Source organism: Eschrichtius robustus, chromosome 11, assembly GCF_028021215.1.
Source record: "Eschrichtius robustus isolate mEscRob2 chromosome 11, mEscRob2.pri, whole genome shotgun sequence".
In the NCBI taxonomy this organism is placed as follows: domain Eukaryota; kingdom Metazoa; phylum Chordata; class Mammalia; order Artiodactyla; family Eschrichtiidae; genus Eschrichtius; species Eschrichtius robustus.
Window position 1 is genome coordinate 51554587 of NC_090834.1, and position 18445 is coordinate 51573031.

The following is an 18445-nucleotide window of genomic DNA, read 5'->3' on the forward strand; positions in this document are numbered from 1 at the left end:
TATCAACAGGCTAGGCAGCTGGGGACAGAAACAGCATTAATACTCAGCTCCCCGTCATGATCCTAAGGGGATTCAAGAAAGGTGAAATAACATAAAGCAGCAGAATGATCTCCCTTAGCATCTGATCCAGAAAGGTTGATCTGACCTTTTTTTTATAACAAGCATACCAAAGCATTTTTCCAGAATCACAGAACTTAAAAAACTTCTTCATGTGATCTTGATGAAAGAGCAGATGAATTAGTGGAGTGATAAAGCTCTCTAGCTCTTTTCCAAGGTTGTGAAGATACTGATGTACTTTTAAAATCAGGTGAAAAGAGATCATATGAGCTGGCAAAGAAGGTGGGGAAAGTCACTCAATAAATATTTGTTGATGGATGGATTGATGTTGAAGGCTGCTGAAGGGGTGAGCTCTATTCAGATGAAAAGGGAGACAGCTTATTGTTAGCAAGTTTTGAAGTAAAATGATTAGAGAGAAATTAAGACAGTTTACGCCTTTGGAAACTGACAATGGTGAGTAGGACTTTCGAGTACAAAGGGATTTTAAAAGATTCATGGCAAATAAGAATCCCTTCCCATAAGGTTCAATTGATTTATTTCTTCAATAACTATTTATGAAATGGCTGCTATGGGCAAGTCATTACGATAGGTGCCGCAAAAGATAGTGCCTCATCTGTACAGTAGGACAGTATATCAGGAAAGATAAAGCACAATGTAAGGAGCTGGACCATGAGGAAGACCACAAGTACAGTGAGAGAGGGACTGTGCTATGTATGACCAGGGAGAAAGGTTAGTGTTTTAACATTAGACTTCCCTTGATTCAAACAATAGATACTTCCATTCTTTCCTCTCTTCTTATAGCCACTCCTTCTTTAATTTTCTTCCACAAATCTGGATTGAGCATATACTTCCCATCACTAAGTGATGAAAGAGATGAACAAGATAGTCCTAGTTTCATGTTACTTACAACTATATAACCTTGGAGAAGTTGCTTAACGTAGAAACTTGGCTTTCTCAGTAGTAAAATTAATGTTAAAATGTCTAGCTCTCAGGATTATTTTAATTTTTAGATCAACTGATCATAGTGCCTGGCATATAGTAGATACTTTAAAAAAAAAAGCAGCAGTAGTAATAGTAGCAGTAGTAGTAGTATCATTATTGTTACTAGCATGGAGGGGTAATTTAGGGAATAGAGTGATGATTTTCAGAGGATTGTTAAGAAAAACCTTTTTGACTTTATAGAAGAGGCAGCCTTTGGCTGAGAGAAATGGAAGCTTCCCATATCCCCAAATAGAATCTAGCTCTATGAGGGTAGGTACTGTGTTTTGTTTACTACTGTATCCCTAGGACCTAACATAGTACCTGGGAAATTCTCAGCATTCAAATATATTTTTCTAAATTAATTAGTATTTTAATAAGCATAGATTAAATATATTTAGGGTGGGGTATATGACATTAATAAAGATACCAAAGAGAGGATATGCTTTATTTAATTTCAGTTACTTGGCTAGAAAATGTCTTTGAAGATAAGACGTAGGGTCTGTAGCTAGACAGGTAGACTGGGGACAGCTGGTGGATATTCTGGAATGTTCTTTAAGGATAAAGAAAAGTTACTTAAATCTACTTGTGCAGCAAAATTATACAATGAAAATGTTGCTTTTTAGAAAGATAAATCTCAAAAGATATGAAGAATAGATTGATACTGAAAAATGATAGAGGCAGAGATAGTTTTAGGAAATTATATTGATGGTCCTAAGAAAGTGATAGTTTAGGTCTTAAAATAGGATAGTGGGTATGGATAACAAATATAAAGGATATATATGAAAAAGAGGATTCCCTTAACAGGTATATAGAGTAGCCTGGAGGAAATGATAGTTATAATTAGGCAAGATGATTAGTTCTATTTTAGACTTACTGAGACTGGGGTGATACTAGGGCATTTACTTAGAAAACAAACGTTGGGTGAGATGAACACTCAGGTAAAGGTTGTATAACAATAAGGGCAGACTTTGTGAATGCCCATATCTGGCAAGAGGAAAGGAAATGGATATAAATGCATTGGATAGCTCAGTAGGGAGGAGACCAGCAAGGATATCAACCATGTGACAAAAGAAAAGGGAATTTTTAAGTTATGCTCCAGATTGTCAAATACTGCATGAAAACCAGGGAGGATGAAGGCTGGGAAAAAAATCATTGTATGAATACATGCGGATCTTTGTTGATCCTTAAGAGCTCAGCTTTTGTGTGGTGGTGAAACAAAAACAAGATTGCAGGGGGTTAAGGAAAGAAGTCAAAGATGAAGAAATGTATGACACTGATGTTCTGCCTCACACTATAGTTGTATTATACCCAAGTGTAAGAGAAAATATTCTTGGCTATCTGCTGACACCATCATAATATTTGTGAAATCTTATCTTGTGGTTCAACACACACTTTGTTTCTGTTTCTCTAAATCTTTTGGGTATGTGCTTTGAGCTCTTGATTCTCTTGGACACTTTACTTGCAACTGACCAGGTGGTTTGTGTATGAGGGTGGTCAAGTGAGGGAGGGGCCTTGATGGGATAAAAACCTGTATCATGATGCTTTCGTAGTTATTCGATTGGGCTCTTTAACACCAATTACTGCTCTCAGAGAGCATGTTCAAATTTAAGGAATATTTAACCCAAAGAATAAAACAGCCTGCATCAGGCTGGAGCCAAATGAAAGCATTCAAGATGGCTGTTATTACACCATCCAGCAAATGGTGCAAAGTAAGGGAGCAAAGCTGGGAAGAAACGTGCCATTTCCAAACCAGAGGCAAATCCAGTTCTGAACTTAAGTGACTATATTTTTCCTTCTTTACAGAAGCCTTTAATCAAGACAACTTTGTATATATAAAATGACTTTCTTTTTATACATGTAAGAACGCTAAGCTATCTTCCTTGATTTCTCTTGACAGAAATACCAGGGAAAATTATCACAATTTTACAAGTAAAAAAGCTACTTAATTTTTAAAAATCTGTGGTTTCTAATTAAATTTAAAAAGATACATAGTAATTAATATTAAGTCTATGATCACTTTTCTAGCCCCAAATTTCTATGTGTTATGAAGTCTTAATGACAAAGACAGAGGAAATAACAAAACCAAAAGAAAATTGTTTAAGAATGGAACAGATCATAGGATACTGATTTTTTTTTTCTATATTTGCTGGAAGCTATGATTTAGCAGTTCACTGAACTCAGAAGTTTGTCTAACTAAGATTATAAGTTTAACTTGAAATCAGGGTTTACTGGTAAGAATACATTCAGGTGAACAATAAGAATAGTGCTCTTACCAAAATTAGAATCTTAACTAAGAATATCAACATTTATTTCTGTAGTTTGTGTTTGTTATAAACAAGAAATTCTAACTATGATTAGCTTCTTATAAAATTGTACATTTATAAACCAGCCTCATTATAATTGAATAGTATTCCTAAAATAACCAGATGCATACCTTAGATTAAAATAGGTGCTCACTAAAGCTTAAACAGAAAATCTTTTGCTTACTACAGTTTAAATAAACAATATTGACACTTAAACAAATGTGTATAATACTTAACAAAGATGAATTCTAACAGCTTGTAAGTGACAGAACTGCTATTGGAATTCAGACCTTTTAGATTCCAGAGTCTGAGCTTTTAATTTCTCTGATATTTCCTCTTAACATGAAGAGAGGACACAATTTTAGCCAGTGGAGATAGTCTAGGAGAAGGGACATTATTAAAGAAAGTGGTGGACAGCTTAGTTGTGTGCTACAAACCTCCAGGCTTTGTCTAATGATGCTCTCATCCCGATTACAGCCTCCATGCTTGTAGATTCACTTTCACTTTTTCCAGTACTTGATTGTTTTTCATCCATTCAGCAGAGACATGTAAAGTTAAATGTGATTAAAAAGATGGAGATAATGAACATCAGCCTTCAGTTCTTTCTTTTGGATTGAAGTAGAGCAAAACTCCCTTTTTGTCCCCTTTTTCAAAGAGAAAGAGCTACCTTTTATTTCTACCCAAAGATTTGAGATCTTTAAGAAGAAATAGGGAAGGTGCTGCAGGTGATGTCCTTGAGTGGAGCTAAGGAGAGCAGGTGATACTGCCCTCTAGTTTCCTCCCTGATCCTTTCAGATCAAGGAGAAGGGCCATGGCAGAGGTATATGGAGGTTAGGGAGATGCTGGCTGGTAGGATTATGGGTTGCTGATTGGGACCTTTGGAATAAAGAATAATAGAAAAATCCTTAGTTAAGTTTGGTCGGGTGCACCTTGACCAAAGTGACAGGAAAAGTAAATACGATTTAAACAGTAGATGGGGAGAAAATCCCTGATGTGAGGAGGTCAGAGCAGGGAGCGACCTCAGAGATAATCTGTCTGCATGAGAAAATTGAAGCACCATGACCTACCCAGGGTTACCCAGTCTGTTAAACCACAGAATTAAGATTACAATACAGGTCTTCTGACTCTAATGCCAGTGTTCTCTCTAGCAGAGCACTCTGAAGAAGTGGCTTGTGCTGTTCCCTCTGCCTTGATAGGCTCGTCTCTTTCCTACTCATTCTGATGAACACCTGCCCATGAACACATTCAGTTCGTACCATCTCCTCTGTGAAGCCTTTTTTGACAACCTCCAGGTGCAATCACCTATCCCTTCCTTTGTGTCATCTCTGCACCTGCTATAATCCCAGGCATCTACCACAGCAGTCATATCACTTTGTCGCATGTTTTCATTAGTCTCCCTCTGCTAGAGTGAGTTCTTTGAGGGCAGAAGCCATATCTCATTCATCCCTGTATCTCCAGGGCTTATCACCATACCTAGCACATGGTAGGTTCTAAAGTGTTAGATTATGTTTTAATTCACGTATTTGGTATTTAAATTAGAAATTACCAATGCATGTGCATAAAAATTTGCCGAGATAAATTCAAGTCATATATCATAGGAAAAGACCACAGTTATTAGGGGAGGCCTAATACTTACTTGAAGATGGAGAAGATTTCAATGACAGTGCAATTTTTGGCGTTCTCGCATGACCTGATTCTAAAGATTCTTCTGAAGACGTACTATGAACAAGGCATGGCACCAGAAGTTGCAGGCGTACAAAAAATGAGTAAAATAAAGTGTGTATCCTTATGAGGATGGGATATAAGGGATGCAATGAGAGCAGCCTTAGGAAACTGAGTGCCAGTAGCAGAGAAACATGATGGTCAAACTGGGAAAGAGAATATTAAAAAGAAAACACAAGAATGAGTGGACAAAAGATTGGGAGAAAATCCAGTTGCGGTTATATTCTGAATGAAAGCCACACTGACCTGATTTGGGAGAGACAGCAAGGACAATTCCTGTCCATAAGGGAGTACGTCTTAGATGAGTTCATGAAAGAAGTGTTTGTGTTAAAAAAGGTTTTTAGTGGATTTTGTAGAAGAAAGCAAGTTTGTTTGCTTCTTAAGTGATATTTTGTACTACTGGAGAAATTAGCAAGCATCCAACATTCGATCAAATAAATCTTGTGGCCCTTGCAGATTGTTAATCCAGAACTCAATAGAATAGCTGTCACTACTGAATACCTACTATGTGCAAGGCAGTGAAGGCATGTAATCTCGTTTATTCTTCCCAACAATCTCATAACAAGAATTGTGTGCTATTATAGCTAAAATTTCTATTTTTTATTTTTATTTATTTAACAGCTTTATTGGAGTATAACTGCTTTACAATGTTGTGTTAGTTTCTGCTGTATAACAAAGTGAATCAGCTATATGTATACATATATCCCCATATCCCCTCCCTCTTGCTCCCACCCTCCCTAACCCACCCCTCTAAGTGGTCACAAAGCACTGAGCTGATCTCCCTGTGCTATGCAGCTGCTTCCCACTAGCTATCTAACTTACATTTCGTAGTGTATATATGTCAATGCTACTCTCTCACTTCATCCCAGCTTACCCTTCCCCTTGTCCTCAAGTCCATTCTCTACGTCTGCATCTTTATTCCTGTCCTGCCCCTAGGTTCATCAGAACCTTTTTTTTTTTTTTAGATTCCATATAAATGTGTTAGCATATGGTATATGTTTTTCTCTTTCTGACCTACTTCACTCTATATGACAGACTCTAGGTCCATCCAACTCACTACAAAAAACTCAATTTTGCTTCTTTTTATGGTCGAGTAATATTCCATTGTATATATGTGCCACATCTTCTTTATCCATTTATCTGTCGATGGACACCTAGGTTGCTTCCATGTCCTGGCTATTGTAAACAGTACTGTAGTGAACATTGCGGTACATGACTCTTTTTGAATTGTGGTTTTCTCAGGGTATATGCCCAGTAGTGGGATTGCTGGGTCGTATGGTAGCTCTATTTTTAGTTTTTTAAGGAACCTCCATACTGTTCTCCATAGTGGCTGTATCAATTTACATTCCCACCAACAGTGCAAGAGGGTTCCCTTTTCTCCACACCCTCTCCAGCATTTATTGTTTGTAGATTTTTTGATGATGGCCATTCTGACCAGTGTGAGGTGATACCTCATTGTGGTTTTGATTTGCATTTGTCTAATGATTAGTGATGTTGAGCAGTCTTTCATGTGTTTGTTGGCAATCTGTATATCTTCTTTGGAGAAATATCTATTTAGGTCTTCTGCCCATTTTTGCATTGGGTTGTTTGATTCTTGATATTGAGCTGCATGAGAAAAGGAGATTAATCCTTTGTCAGTTGCTTTGTTTGCAAATATTTTCTCCCATTCTGAGGGCTGTCTTTTCATCTTGTTTATGGTTTCCTTTGCTGTGCAAAAGCTTTTAAGTTTCATTAGGTCCCATTTGTTTATTTTTGTTTTTATTTCCATTTCTCTAGGAGGTGGGTCAAAAAGGATCTTGCTGTGATTTACGTCAAAGAGCGTTCTTCCTATGTTTTCCTCTAAGAGTTTTATAGTGTCTGGTCTTACATTAAGGTCTTTAATCCATTTTGAGTTTATTTTTGTGTATGGTGTTAGGAATTGTTCTAATTTCATTCCTTTAGATGCAGCTGTCCAGTTTTCCCAGCACCACTTATTGAAGAGGCTGTCTTTTCTCCATTGTATGTTCTTGCCTCCTTTATCAAAGATAAGGTGACCATATGTGCGTGGGTTTATCTCTGGGCTTTCTATCCTATTCCATTGATCTATATTTCTGTTTTTGTGCCAGTACCATACTGTCTTGATTACTGTAGCTTTGTAGTATAGTCTGAAGTCAGGGAGCCTGATTTCTCCAACTCCATTTTTCTTTCTCAAGATTGCTTTGGCTATTCGGGGTCTTTTGTGTTTCCATACAAATTGTGAAACGTTTTGTTCTAGTTCTGTGAAAAATGCCAGTGGTAGTTTGATAGGGATTGCATTGAATCTGTAGATTGCTTTGGGCAGTAGAGTCATTTTCACAATGTTGATTCTTCCAGTCTAAGAACATGGTATATCTCTCCATCTGTTAGTATCATCTTTAATTTCTTTCATCAGTTTCTTATAGTTTTCTGCATACCGGTCTTCTGTCTCCTTAGGTAGGTTTATTCCTAGGTATTTTATTCTTTTTGTTGCACTGGTAAATGGGAGTGTTTCCTTAATTTCTCTTTCAGATTTTTCACCATTAGTTTATAGGAATGGAAGAGATTTCTGTGCATTAATTTTGTATCCTGCTACTTTACCAAATTCATTGATTAGCTCTAGTAGTTTTCTGGTACCATCTTTAGGATTCTCTATGTATAGTATCATGCCATCTGCAAATAATGACAGTTTTACTGCTTCTTTCCCGATTTGGATTCCTTTTATTTCTTTTTCTTCTCTGACTGCTGTGGCTAACACTTCCAAAACTATGTTGAATAATAGTGGTGAGAGTGGGCAAGCTTGTCTTTTTCCTGATTTTAGAGGAAATGGCTTCAGTTTTTCACCATTGAGAACAATGTTGGCTGTGGGTTTGTCATATGTGGCCTTTATTATGTTGAGGTAAGTTTCCTCTGTGCCTATTTTCTGGAGGGTTTTTATCATAAATGGGTATTGAATTTTGTCGAAAGCTTTTTCTGCATCTATTGAGATGGTCATATGATTTTTATCCTTCATTTTGTTAATATGGTGTATCACATTGATTGATTTGCATATATTGAAGAATCCTTGCCTTCCTGGAATAAACCCCACTGATCACAGTGTATGATCCTTTTAATGTGCTGTTGGATTCTGTTTGCTGGTATTTTGTTGAGAATTTTTGCATCTATGTTCATCAGTAATATTGACCTGTAGTTTTCTTTTTTGTGACATCTTTGGTTTTGGTATCAGGGTGATGGTGGGCTCATAGAATGAGTTTGGGAGTGTTCCTCCTGCTGCTATATTTTGGAAGAGCTTGAGAAGGATAGGTGTTAGCTCTTCTCTAAATGTTTGATAGAATTTGCCTGTGAAGCCATCTGGTCCTGGGCTTTTGTTTTTTGGAAGATTTTTAATCACAGTTTCAATTTCAGTGCTTGTGATTGGTCTGTTCATATTTTCTATTTCTTCCTGGTTCAGGTCAGAAGGTGGTGGTTTTCTAAGAATTTGTCCATTTCTTCCAGGTTGTCCATTTTATTGGCATATAGTTGCTTGTAGTAATCTCTCATGATCCTTTATATTTCTGAAGTGTCAGTTGTTTCTTCTCGTTTTTCATTTCTAATTCTGTTCATTTGGGTGTTCTCCCTTTTTTTCTTGATGAGTCTGGCTAGTGGTTTATCAATTTTGTTTATATCTCAAAGAACCAGCTTTTAGTTTTATTGATCTTTGCTATTGTTTCCTTTGTTTCTTTTTCATTTATTTCTGATCTGATCTTTATGATTTCTTTCCTTCCACTAACTTTGGGGTTCTTTTGTTCTTCTTTTTCTAATTGCTTTAGGTGTAATGTTTGGTTTTTTATTTGAGATGTTTCTTGTTTCTTGAGGTAGGATTGTATTGCTATAAACTTCCCTCTTAGAACTGCTTTTGCTGCATCCCATAGGTTTTGGGTCGTCGTGTTTTCATTGTCCTTTGTTTCTAGGTATTTTTGGATTTCCTCTTTGATTTCTTCAGTGATCTCTTGGTTATTTAGTAGTGTACTGTTTAACCTCCATGTGTTTGTATTTTTTACACTTTTTTCCTGTAATTGATATTGAGTTTCATAGCGCTGTGGTCAGAAAAGATACTTGATACGATTTCAATTTTCTTAGATTTACCAAGGCTTGATTTGTGACCCAAGATATGATCTATCCTGGAGAATGTTCCCTGAGCACTTGAGAAGAAAGTGTATCCTCTTGTTTTTGATTGGAATGTCCTATAAATATCAGTTAAGTCCATCTTGATTAATGTATCATCTAAAGCTTGTGTTTCCTTATTTATTTTCATTTTGGATGATCTGTCCATTGGTGAAAGTGAGGTTTTAAAGTCCCCTACTATTCTTGTGTTACTGTCAATTTCCCCTTTTATGTCTGTTAGCATTTGCCTTATGTACTGAGGTGCTCCTGTGTTGGGTGCTTAAATATTTACCATTTTTATATCTTCTTCTTGGATTGATCCCTTGATCATTATGTAGCGTGTAGTGTCCTTCTTTGTCTCTTGTAATAGTCTTTATTTTAAAGTCTGTTTTATCCGATATGAGAATTGCTACTCCAGCTTTCTTTTGATTTCCATTTGCATCTAATATCTTCTTCCATCCCCTCACTTTCAGTCTGTATGTGTCCTAGGTCTGAGGTGGGTCTCTTGTAGACCACATATATACGGGTCTTGTTTCTGTATCCATTCAGCCAGTCTATATCTTTTGGTTGGAACATTTAATCCATTTACATTTAAGGTAATTATTGATATGTATGTTCCTATTACCATTAATTGTTTTGGGTTTGTTTTTGTAGGTCTTTTCCTTCTCTTGTGTTTCCAGCCTAGAGAAGTTCCTTTAGCATTTGTTGTAAAGCTGGTTTGGTGGTGCTGACTTCTTTTAACTTTTGCTTGTCTGTAAAGGTTTTAATTTCTCTGTCAAACCTGAATGCGACCCTGGCTGTGTAGAGTAATCTTGGTTGTAGGTTTTTTCCTTTCATCACTTTAAATATGTCCTGCCAATCCCTTCTGGCTTGCAGAGCTTCTGCTGAAAGATCAGCTGTTAACCTTACGGGGATTCCCTTGTATGTTATTTGTTGCTTTTCCCTTGCTGCTTTTAATATTTTTTCTTTGTATTTAATTTTTGATAATTTAATTAATATGTGTCTTGGTATGTTTCTCCTTGGATTTATCCTGTATGGGACTCTCTGTCCTTCCTGGACTTGATTGACTATTTCCTTTCCCATGTTAGGGAAGTTTTCAACTATAATCTCTTCAAATATTTTCTTAGACCCTTTGATTTTCTCTTCTTCTTCTGGGACCCCTGTAATTCTAAAGTTGGTGTGTTTAATGTTGTCCCAGAAGTCTCTGAGACTGTCCTCAATTCTTTTCATTCTTTTTTCTTTATTCTGCTCTGCAGTAGTTATTTCCACTATTTTTTCTTCCAGGTCACTTATCTGTTCTTCTGCCTCAGTTATTCTGCTACTGATTCCTTCTAGAGAATTTTTAATTTCATTAATTGTGTTGTTCATTTTTTGTTTGCTCTTTAGTTCTTCTAGGTCCCTGTTAAACATTTCTTGTATTTTCTCCATTCTGTTTCCAAGATTTTACATCATTTTTTACTATCACTACTCTGAATTCTTTTTCAGGTAGACTGCCTATTTCCTCTTCATTTGTTTGGTCTGGTGGGTTTTTACCTTGCTCCTCCATCTGCTGCATATTTGTCTGTCTTCTCCTTTCGCTTAACTTACCGTGTTTGGGGTCTCCTTTTCACAAGCTGCAGGTTCATAGTTCCTGTTGTTTTTGGTGTCTGCCCCCAGTGGGTAAGGTTGGTTCAGTGGCTTTTGTAGGCTTCCTGGTAGAGGGGACTGGTGCCTGTGTTCTGTGTTCTTGTCTTTCTGGTGGGCAGGGCTGAGTCTGGTGGTGTGTTTTGTGGTGTCTGGAAACTTATTATGATTTTAGGCAGCCTCTCTGCTAATGTGTGGGGTTGTGTTCCTGTCTTGCTAGTTGTTTGGCGTGGTGTATGCAGCCCTGGAGCTTGCTGACCATTGGGTGGAGCTGGGTCTTAGCGTTGAGACGGAGATCTCTGGGAGAGCTCTCGCTGATTGATATTATGTGGGGCTGGGAGGTCTCTGGTGTTCCAATGTCCTGAACTCGGCTTTCCCACCTCAGAGGCACAGGCCTGACACCTAGCCGGAGCACCAAGACCCTGTCAGCCCCAGGGCTCAGAAGAAAAGGGAGAAAAAAAGAAAAAAAAACTGATAAATAAAATAAATATAAAATTATGAACTTAAAAAAATTTTTTAAATTAGTAAAATAAAAAATTTTTAAAGTAATAATAAAAAGAAAAAAGAAGAAGAGAGCAACCAAACCAATAAAGAAATCCACCAATGATAACAAGTGCTAAAAACTATACTAAGATAAACATAAAAATCATAAACAATCAGTCACAGACAGCAAACCTCAAATCTGCAGTTGCTCCCAAAGTCCACCGCCTCAATTTTGGGTTGATTCGTTGTCTGTTCAGGTATTCCACAGATGCAGGGTACATCAAGTTGATTGTGGGGATTTAATCCTATGCTCCTGAGGCTGCTGGGAGAAATTTCCATTTCTCTTCTTTGTTCGCACAGCTCCTGGTGTTCAGCTTTGGTTTTGGCCGGGCCTCTGCGTGTAGGTCGCCCTCAGGCGTCTGTTCATGTGCAGACAGGACAGTGTTAAAGCAGCAGCTGATTAGGGGGCTCTTGCTCATTCAGGCCGGGGGGAAGGATGGGTATGGTAGTTATAATTGGAATGCAGGGTGAGCCTGCGGCGGCAGAGGCCGGTGTGAGGTTGCAACAGCCTGAGGTGTGCCGTGTGTTCTCCCAGGGAAGTTGTCCCTTGATCATGGGACCCTGGCAGTGGCGGACTGCACAGGCCCCCTTTGGTGTTTGGATAGTGACCTGTGCTTGCACACAGGGTTCTTGGTGGCTGCAGCAGCAGCATTAGTGTTTCATGCCCATCTCTGGGGTTCAAGCTGATAGACTCAGCTCACGCCCATTTCTGGAGCTCATTTAAGCAGTGCACTGTCTTCTGTGGGCAGACAGGGAAGGCATCCCCTCTCTTCGTGCACCCCGAAACAATGGCCTCTTGCCTCTTAGGCAGGTCCAGACTTTTTCTTGGACGCCCTCCTGGATAGTTGTGGCACACTAGCCCCCTTCAGGCTGTGTTCATGCAGCCAACCCCAGTCCTCTCCCTGGGGTCTGACCTCCAAACCTGGAGCCTCAGTTCCCAGCCCCCACCTGCCCTGGCGGGTAAGCAGACAAGCCTCTCAGGCTGTTGAGTGTTGGTGGGCACCGATCCTCTGTGCGGGAATCTCACCGCTTTGCCCTCTGCACCCCTGTTGCTGTGCTCTCCTCCATGGTTCTGAAGCTTCCCCTGCGCCAACACCCTGTCTCCACCAGTGAAGGGGCTTCCTAGTCTTTGGAAACTTTTCCTCCTTCACAGCTCCCTCCCAGAGGTGCAGGTCCCATCCATATTCTTTTGTCTCTGTTTTTTCTTTTTTCTTTTTCCCTACCCATGTATGTGGGGATTTTCTTGCCTTTTGGGAAGTCTGAGGTCTTCTGCCAACATTCAGTAGGTGTTCTGTAGGAGTTGTTCCACATGTAGTTGTATTTTTGATGTATTTGCGGGGAGGAAGGTGATCTCCACGTCTTACTCCTCTGCCATCTTGAAGGTCCCCCCCCCCATTTTTTATTTTAAGACAGTTGTCGCAGATATCTTTAAATATTGTTCACGTTCATCACTCTGCTTTATATGCTAAAACCATAAGATTCAGAGATGTCTTATTTACTGTATTATAATCGCTTATAATAAAGGGCAGAATTAGTACATTATCTGTCATATTCTATACTACTAAGGAATCAAATATATATATACAACAAATAGTAAATATATCTGTACAGATCTTGCATGTGGCAACAGTGGGGCTGTGGCTCAAGTCCAGTTGTATATTTTGTGTATTGGATATCACACTTCTGTGAGGTTTTAATATGTTTGTGTTTGGTACCTCTTTAAGGACTGTATGTTTCTTGAGAATAGCGATAATGTCATAAAATCTTTATTTTCTCACTACCTGTCACATCACTTGGCACACCATGCATGCTCAATACTTGTTCATTGGGTGAAATTGTGTTTAGTCCTAAGAAGCCAACACTTTGATATTCATGTTTTAACATTTGCTTTAATCTGTGATATGGGAATGTATAAAAATTCATTCATCTTACATTTTGGTATGCTGTTAGTTTTAATGAAATTACAAATGTGGAAAAGAACAAAAAAAATCAAAGAAATCATTACTTAAGGTTCCAATTAAAGAACATTAAACCATGGACTAGTTCACATGTGTTATTCATGAAAAACCTCTTTTCAGGAGATAAAAGTAGATCTCAAAATCAAATTGTATTATCACCCAGGCAGGTGGTACTATAGCACTCAAGGGAAAAAAAAAAAAAAATCAGTGAAATTAACCTAAAGACTGTCAGAGAGAGAAAAATATATGAAAAGTATTCAAAGTTTATTAAATTAGAACTTTAAATACCAAATTTGAATTTGAGTAAGTTATGCTCTTGTCTTAACTTCCATATGAGGCCAGGAAGGCTACATGCCCAGAACTATGCAGGACAATGTGTGGCATCAATTTGATTTTCTAGCCACCATGGAAACCTACCAGCTGTCACTACATAACCATTAGGTTCAGAAAAATCAAGTATCTGAAGAAAAACGTATTTCAAAACTGGGAAATTCCATCTACTTTAGTGACCCTCCATGTCTAAAATACTGCCAATCCTCTCACTTTTCCAGGTGGAGGGGAGACTGTCAGTGATGGTCAGAGCCAGATCTGAAATAATGAGAGCCCTCTCCATGCCACTGTACAGGCTCCAAACTATCAGGATCATAAAACATTACCAGGGTGCTTAAATATCACAGGAAGTATTACTGGTCAAGAAAAAATATATATATATATATATAAGTGGCAGTATTTTTTAGGAAGAGAATCCTTTGTGAATTAAAAGGCATATATTGCCAAACTAATTGGGAGTAGAGTGAGGCCACTGAGACAAGTTCAGACAATAGACAGTCTGTAAACCACGTCCCCCCAGCAGATGATGGGAGCCATTCACAACAGTTTTTCTTGGTTTTTCTGAATCAGAATACATGAAATTATGGCTAGGAGGGAATTACTGTTCATGCCTCTTGTGTCCTTACCACTCAGTAAGCAACCATTCTTCTAAGCAAATGTGAACAAAAAATATTTAAAGACTGTTGAATTGGTGTACTCCTCTGATAAGTTAACTAAATTTTCACAAATGTCACAGTGCACTCTTATATACCTCTGTTTAGAATGGAGGTATTCTTAGTTCTTTCTATTTCATTCTTTCCCCCAAGGTCTTTGCCAAGGGACCTTGTAGGATTTCTTATCTTAGAGGTTCTTAGGCAGAACATAGATGATGCTCTCCTAGTGACAAAACAATAAACGCTAGAACCTCTTAAATGTCTTTCCTAAATTCCCACTCTGGCTCTTATAATCCCATGTTTTAAATGCTCCTCAATTACAGGTTGAAATATTGCTTCACCTATGCTAAAATCCTTTCACTTCTTTATAATTTCACTAAATCCTGTTGTAGTCATGGAATATTTTCTTTTAAAGGTAAGGTTACATCCCAACCTGGACGTCATCTTCCCCTCTTAAAAAGAGATCCTGGATACTACTGAATTAGGCAAATGACATACTTTTCTTGGGTTGAAAACTAAAGACCCATGGAGTAAATGTAAGCCATCAATGGTTCACCTAGCTGACTGGGGAACTTCTGAATGCAAATTAGATTGTGTATAAATAATGCTTCTAGGATCTAAAAGTCAACATATATGATCATACAAATGTTCAGCAGAGATTTTGGTAGACCCCAGCTATGCAATGTGTGTCACTAAAATATTCTTGTCTTTTAAGCCCTTCCTAACAGAATTTTCACCTCTGATATTTATTATCAGAGGCTTGTTTTCTTCTCTTTGAAGTTGTCTTTTTCTTTGCAGTTTGCACCACTTTAATAACGTGAAGGGCTCCACTCTAGAGAAGCACTGAAGCAAAGAAGGGCTTCATGGAGCCATACTGCAAGAATTAAAACACATCACATTAGCTCAGCCTTCCCTCTCTGCCTTCTCTCTGTCAACTAAAAAAAATTATGAATAAAAAGGATTAATATGGAAACACACACATACAGGGAGTTTTGAGTTTCCTTTTGTACTTTTACGTGTGAAGAACAAAAATATGTCTATAAAGTTGCTAAAGCTTAGTTCTAACATCATCAAGTTCTCTTCTCTGAGTCATTAAGTTGTTGAAGCCCAGAAAATCAAATTTGGTTTAGGGCTGTTTGATAATGTAGTAACACAGTAAAATGTGATTCCCCAATTAGCTCATGTAATTAGAAAATCAAAAACATGCTCTAAGTGGCTGCTGGACACACATAAGTAAAGTCTATTGTCATTCTTTATATTTGCTGATGATAGTTTTATGCCTTCAATTAATGATACCATATACAAATTCCTTATATTCCTTGTGGAAGAGAACCCACAAGCGTCTGTGTTTATAAATCAGATAAATAATTTAATTACTTAGTTCAGTCATTCATTCATTCACTTTTTTTCCCCTTCATCATTTCTTTTTTGCCAGCCTGTATTAGGTAATGGGGCTATCTGATCCTTGCCTTCCAGAGAGCTCTCAATATGCAAGAACTATATTTAAATTCTTCTAAAGAAGGGACAGTAAACTGAAGTTAGAACATTACAAAAATTATGGCTTTTTGGTTGAAAATTAGATTTTTCTGGCTGATTTCTAAATGTTAATGATGTTGCCAAGACATATATAAGAAAAAAGAAACCGCCTATTCAAGAATTTTCTTGCTCAGAGGTTTTGCCTGACTGAGGAGGGCTCTGTGATAGATAAAAGTGGGAATTGAATATTTGTTAGATTATTTTAAAGTAGCTCTTCATATATTCTATATTCATGTCTGTTGAAATCTAAGGCATATGTTTTATGTTGCCTGGCTATATTTAAAATGTTTCTCTCTGTAAGTTTAAATAAATTTAAGGGTTGGTTGGATGGTGAAAACGCTTTCTCACTAGGAATTTCAGACATGTCCTGGTTTTTTCTTTTCTCATTGCTACTGAAGGCATGGTTACATGGTCCAGGGCTTCCCAACAAACATAACAAGAGGATAATGGGGATAAATTACCTGAGCTTGAACCAATAAAGAAAAGGCATTTCTTATCTGACATGGTCATTCTTAATGCTGTTTTACAGCCAGAAATGTCATATGGTTGTGCTGCCCTTGCCACTAATTTCTTAAAGTCATATTTTAGTGTCTCTTCATGGAAAATTTTAAAGATATTAGGAAATTTTTTCCCCTTGTAACTGTAACATTGCCCCTAGTTGGTTTATTCTTTGCAAACTCACAGTGCACATTTTGTATTGTTTCCTCTCCCCCAAACATCACAAAATTCTAAGGGATGCAATAAGTGTTTTTTTCTAGAGTCTCACTCATATTTTAGAATAGCTTGGATTATATTTCATTTGGATGAAAACATACAATCACAAACATCAACAAAGTGTGGTTTATTCATAGCCAGGATGAAATTTAACCCCCTAATGTTATGTAAAATGCAGCTCTCTCCTCCTCAAAATGTATTTAATCTTTCTCTCTATTTTTTTCCTATTTACAGGTCAATGGGACAGAAATTGAATATGAGTTTGAAGAAATTACACTGGAGAGGGTAAGTAAAAAACCCAATAATCCAAAACCCTAATCTTGCATTCCACATTCTGCATCCTAATGGGTTGTCTTGTGAAAATGTGCAATTGTGTCTTATACCCTGGAAATTTCTAACAGCACTCACAATGAGAATATTAATGAAATGCTTTCAGTGGAGGGCATGGAGACAAGCAGACCGAATCACCAGAATGTTCAGTGTGTAAACTACATTGCCAGGATTTGGAGAAATGAATAGGAAAGACAAATATTCAGTGAGCTTGTATGATACTCTTTTCCTGTTGTTTTCAGTATAAATGTTTTTCTATACATTTTAAGATATATTATAAAATATTTTCATTTATGTGATATTAATACTATCTTCATAACTACCATTACCATGCATTTTTTAGTTTAAAAAAAACAAGTGATGGATTTTAAAACCTCCCCCATAGAGAAAAACATAGCAACCCTGCAGAGCTCTGCCAGTGTGTTGTTAAGACCTTGGCATGGGTTTGACAAATTAGGGAAATTCTGTGTACCATAACCCAAATATATAAAGATATTTTACAGAAGAACAAAAGAAAGGCCAAAGACCACCTAGAAAAAAAAATGACTGAAAGGAATTAACAGGACATTCATCAAAAAAGAAAAGGCCAATAACATCCAAAAACCTGCTCAACTTTATTATTAAACAAAGAAAACAATGGTACTAAACAGTTTTTGTCAACCCCATTGGCAAAACATTTAAAAGAAAGGTTAATAGGGCTTCCCTGGTGGCGCAGTGGTTGAGAGTCTGCCTGCCGGTGCAGGGGACGCGGGTTCGAGCCCTGGTCTGGGAGGATCCCACGTGCCGCGGAGCAGCTCGGCCCGTGAGCCACAATTACTGAGCCTGCGCGTCTGGAGCCTGTGCTCGGCGATAGTGAGAGGCCCGCGCACCGCGGTGAAGAGCGGCCCCCGCACCGCGATGAAGAGTGGCCCCCGCTTGCCACAACTAGAGAGAGCCCTCGCACAGAAACGAAGACCCAACACAGCCATACATACATATATAAATAAAAAGAATGTAAGCAGACAAGAATAGCATTAAAAAAAAAAAAAAAAAAACTAAGGGAATACTAAGGATCCACCCCAGAACTTACCATACAAACCTCCAGTTTAAAAAAAAAAAAAAAAGGTTAATGTTCACTGCCATTGAGTGGGCCTGGAAATTGGAGTAGCCATGAAAGAGCAGTTTAGAAACATGGATCAAAAGCTTTAAAATGGACACTTTTTGACCCAGGAGTTATAGAAATACACAAGTCTACAAAGAATGTTCATATTGGTATTGTTTATAATAGTGAAGACTGAAAAAGCCAAGTGTTTAATAATACATTATTATATGTCCACATAACAGAAAATTGAGTTATATTAATAGTATTTTAGAAAAATATTTAATTACAAGGATAGGAGGTCCAACCAGACTCTATTATTAAATTAAAAATCAAGTTTAAAAATGACATTTAAATATAATCCAATAAACACAAATAAAGCTATATATGAATAATACACATTCACAAATATTTACATAAAGCCTGGAAGGATATACACCAAAATGTTAAAAGTGGTTAACTCTTCTTAAGGATTTTTGA

At 37.5% G+C, this 18445-nt stretch overlaps 1 protein-coding gene across 11 annotated transcripts in view; it reads left to right on the forward strand.

Annotated features, from left to right (window-relative positions):
• Nucleotides 1–18445, forward strand: part of DLG2 (discs large MAGUK scaffold protein 2) — a 949517-nt gene that overhangs the window by 252103 nt on the left and 678969 nt on the right. For all 11 annotated transcript variants that reach the window (XM_068554434.1, XM_068554426.1, XM_068554427.1 and 8 more), the window contains one exon: nucleotides 16792–16842. In XM_068554434.1, the coding sequence (XP_068410535.1) occupies nucleotides 16792–16842 (51 nt within the window). The remainder of the gene's footprint in view (nucleotides 1–16791; nucleotides 16843–18445) is intronic.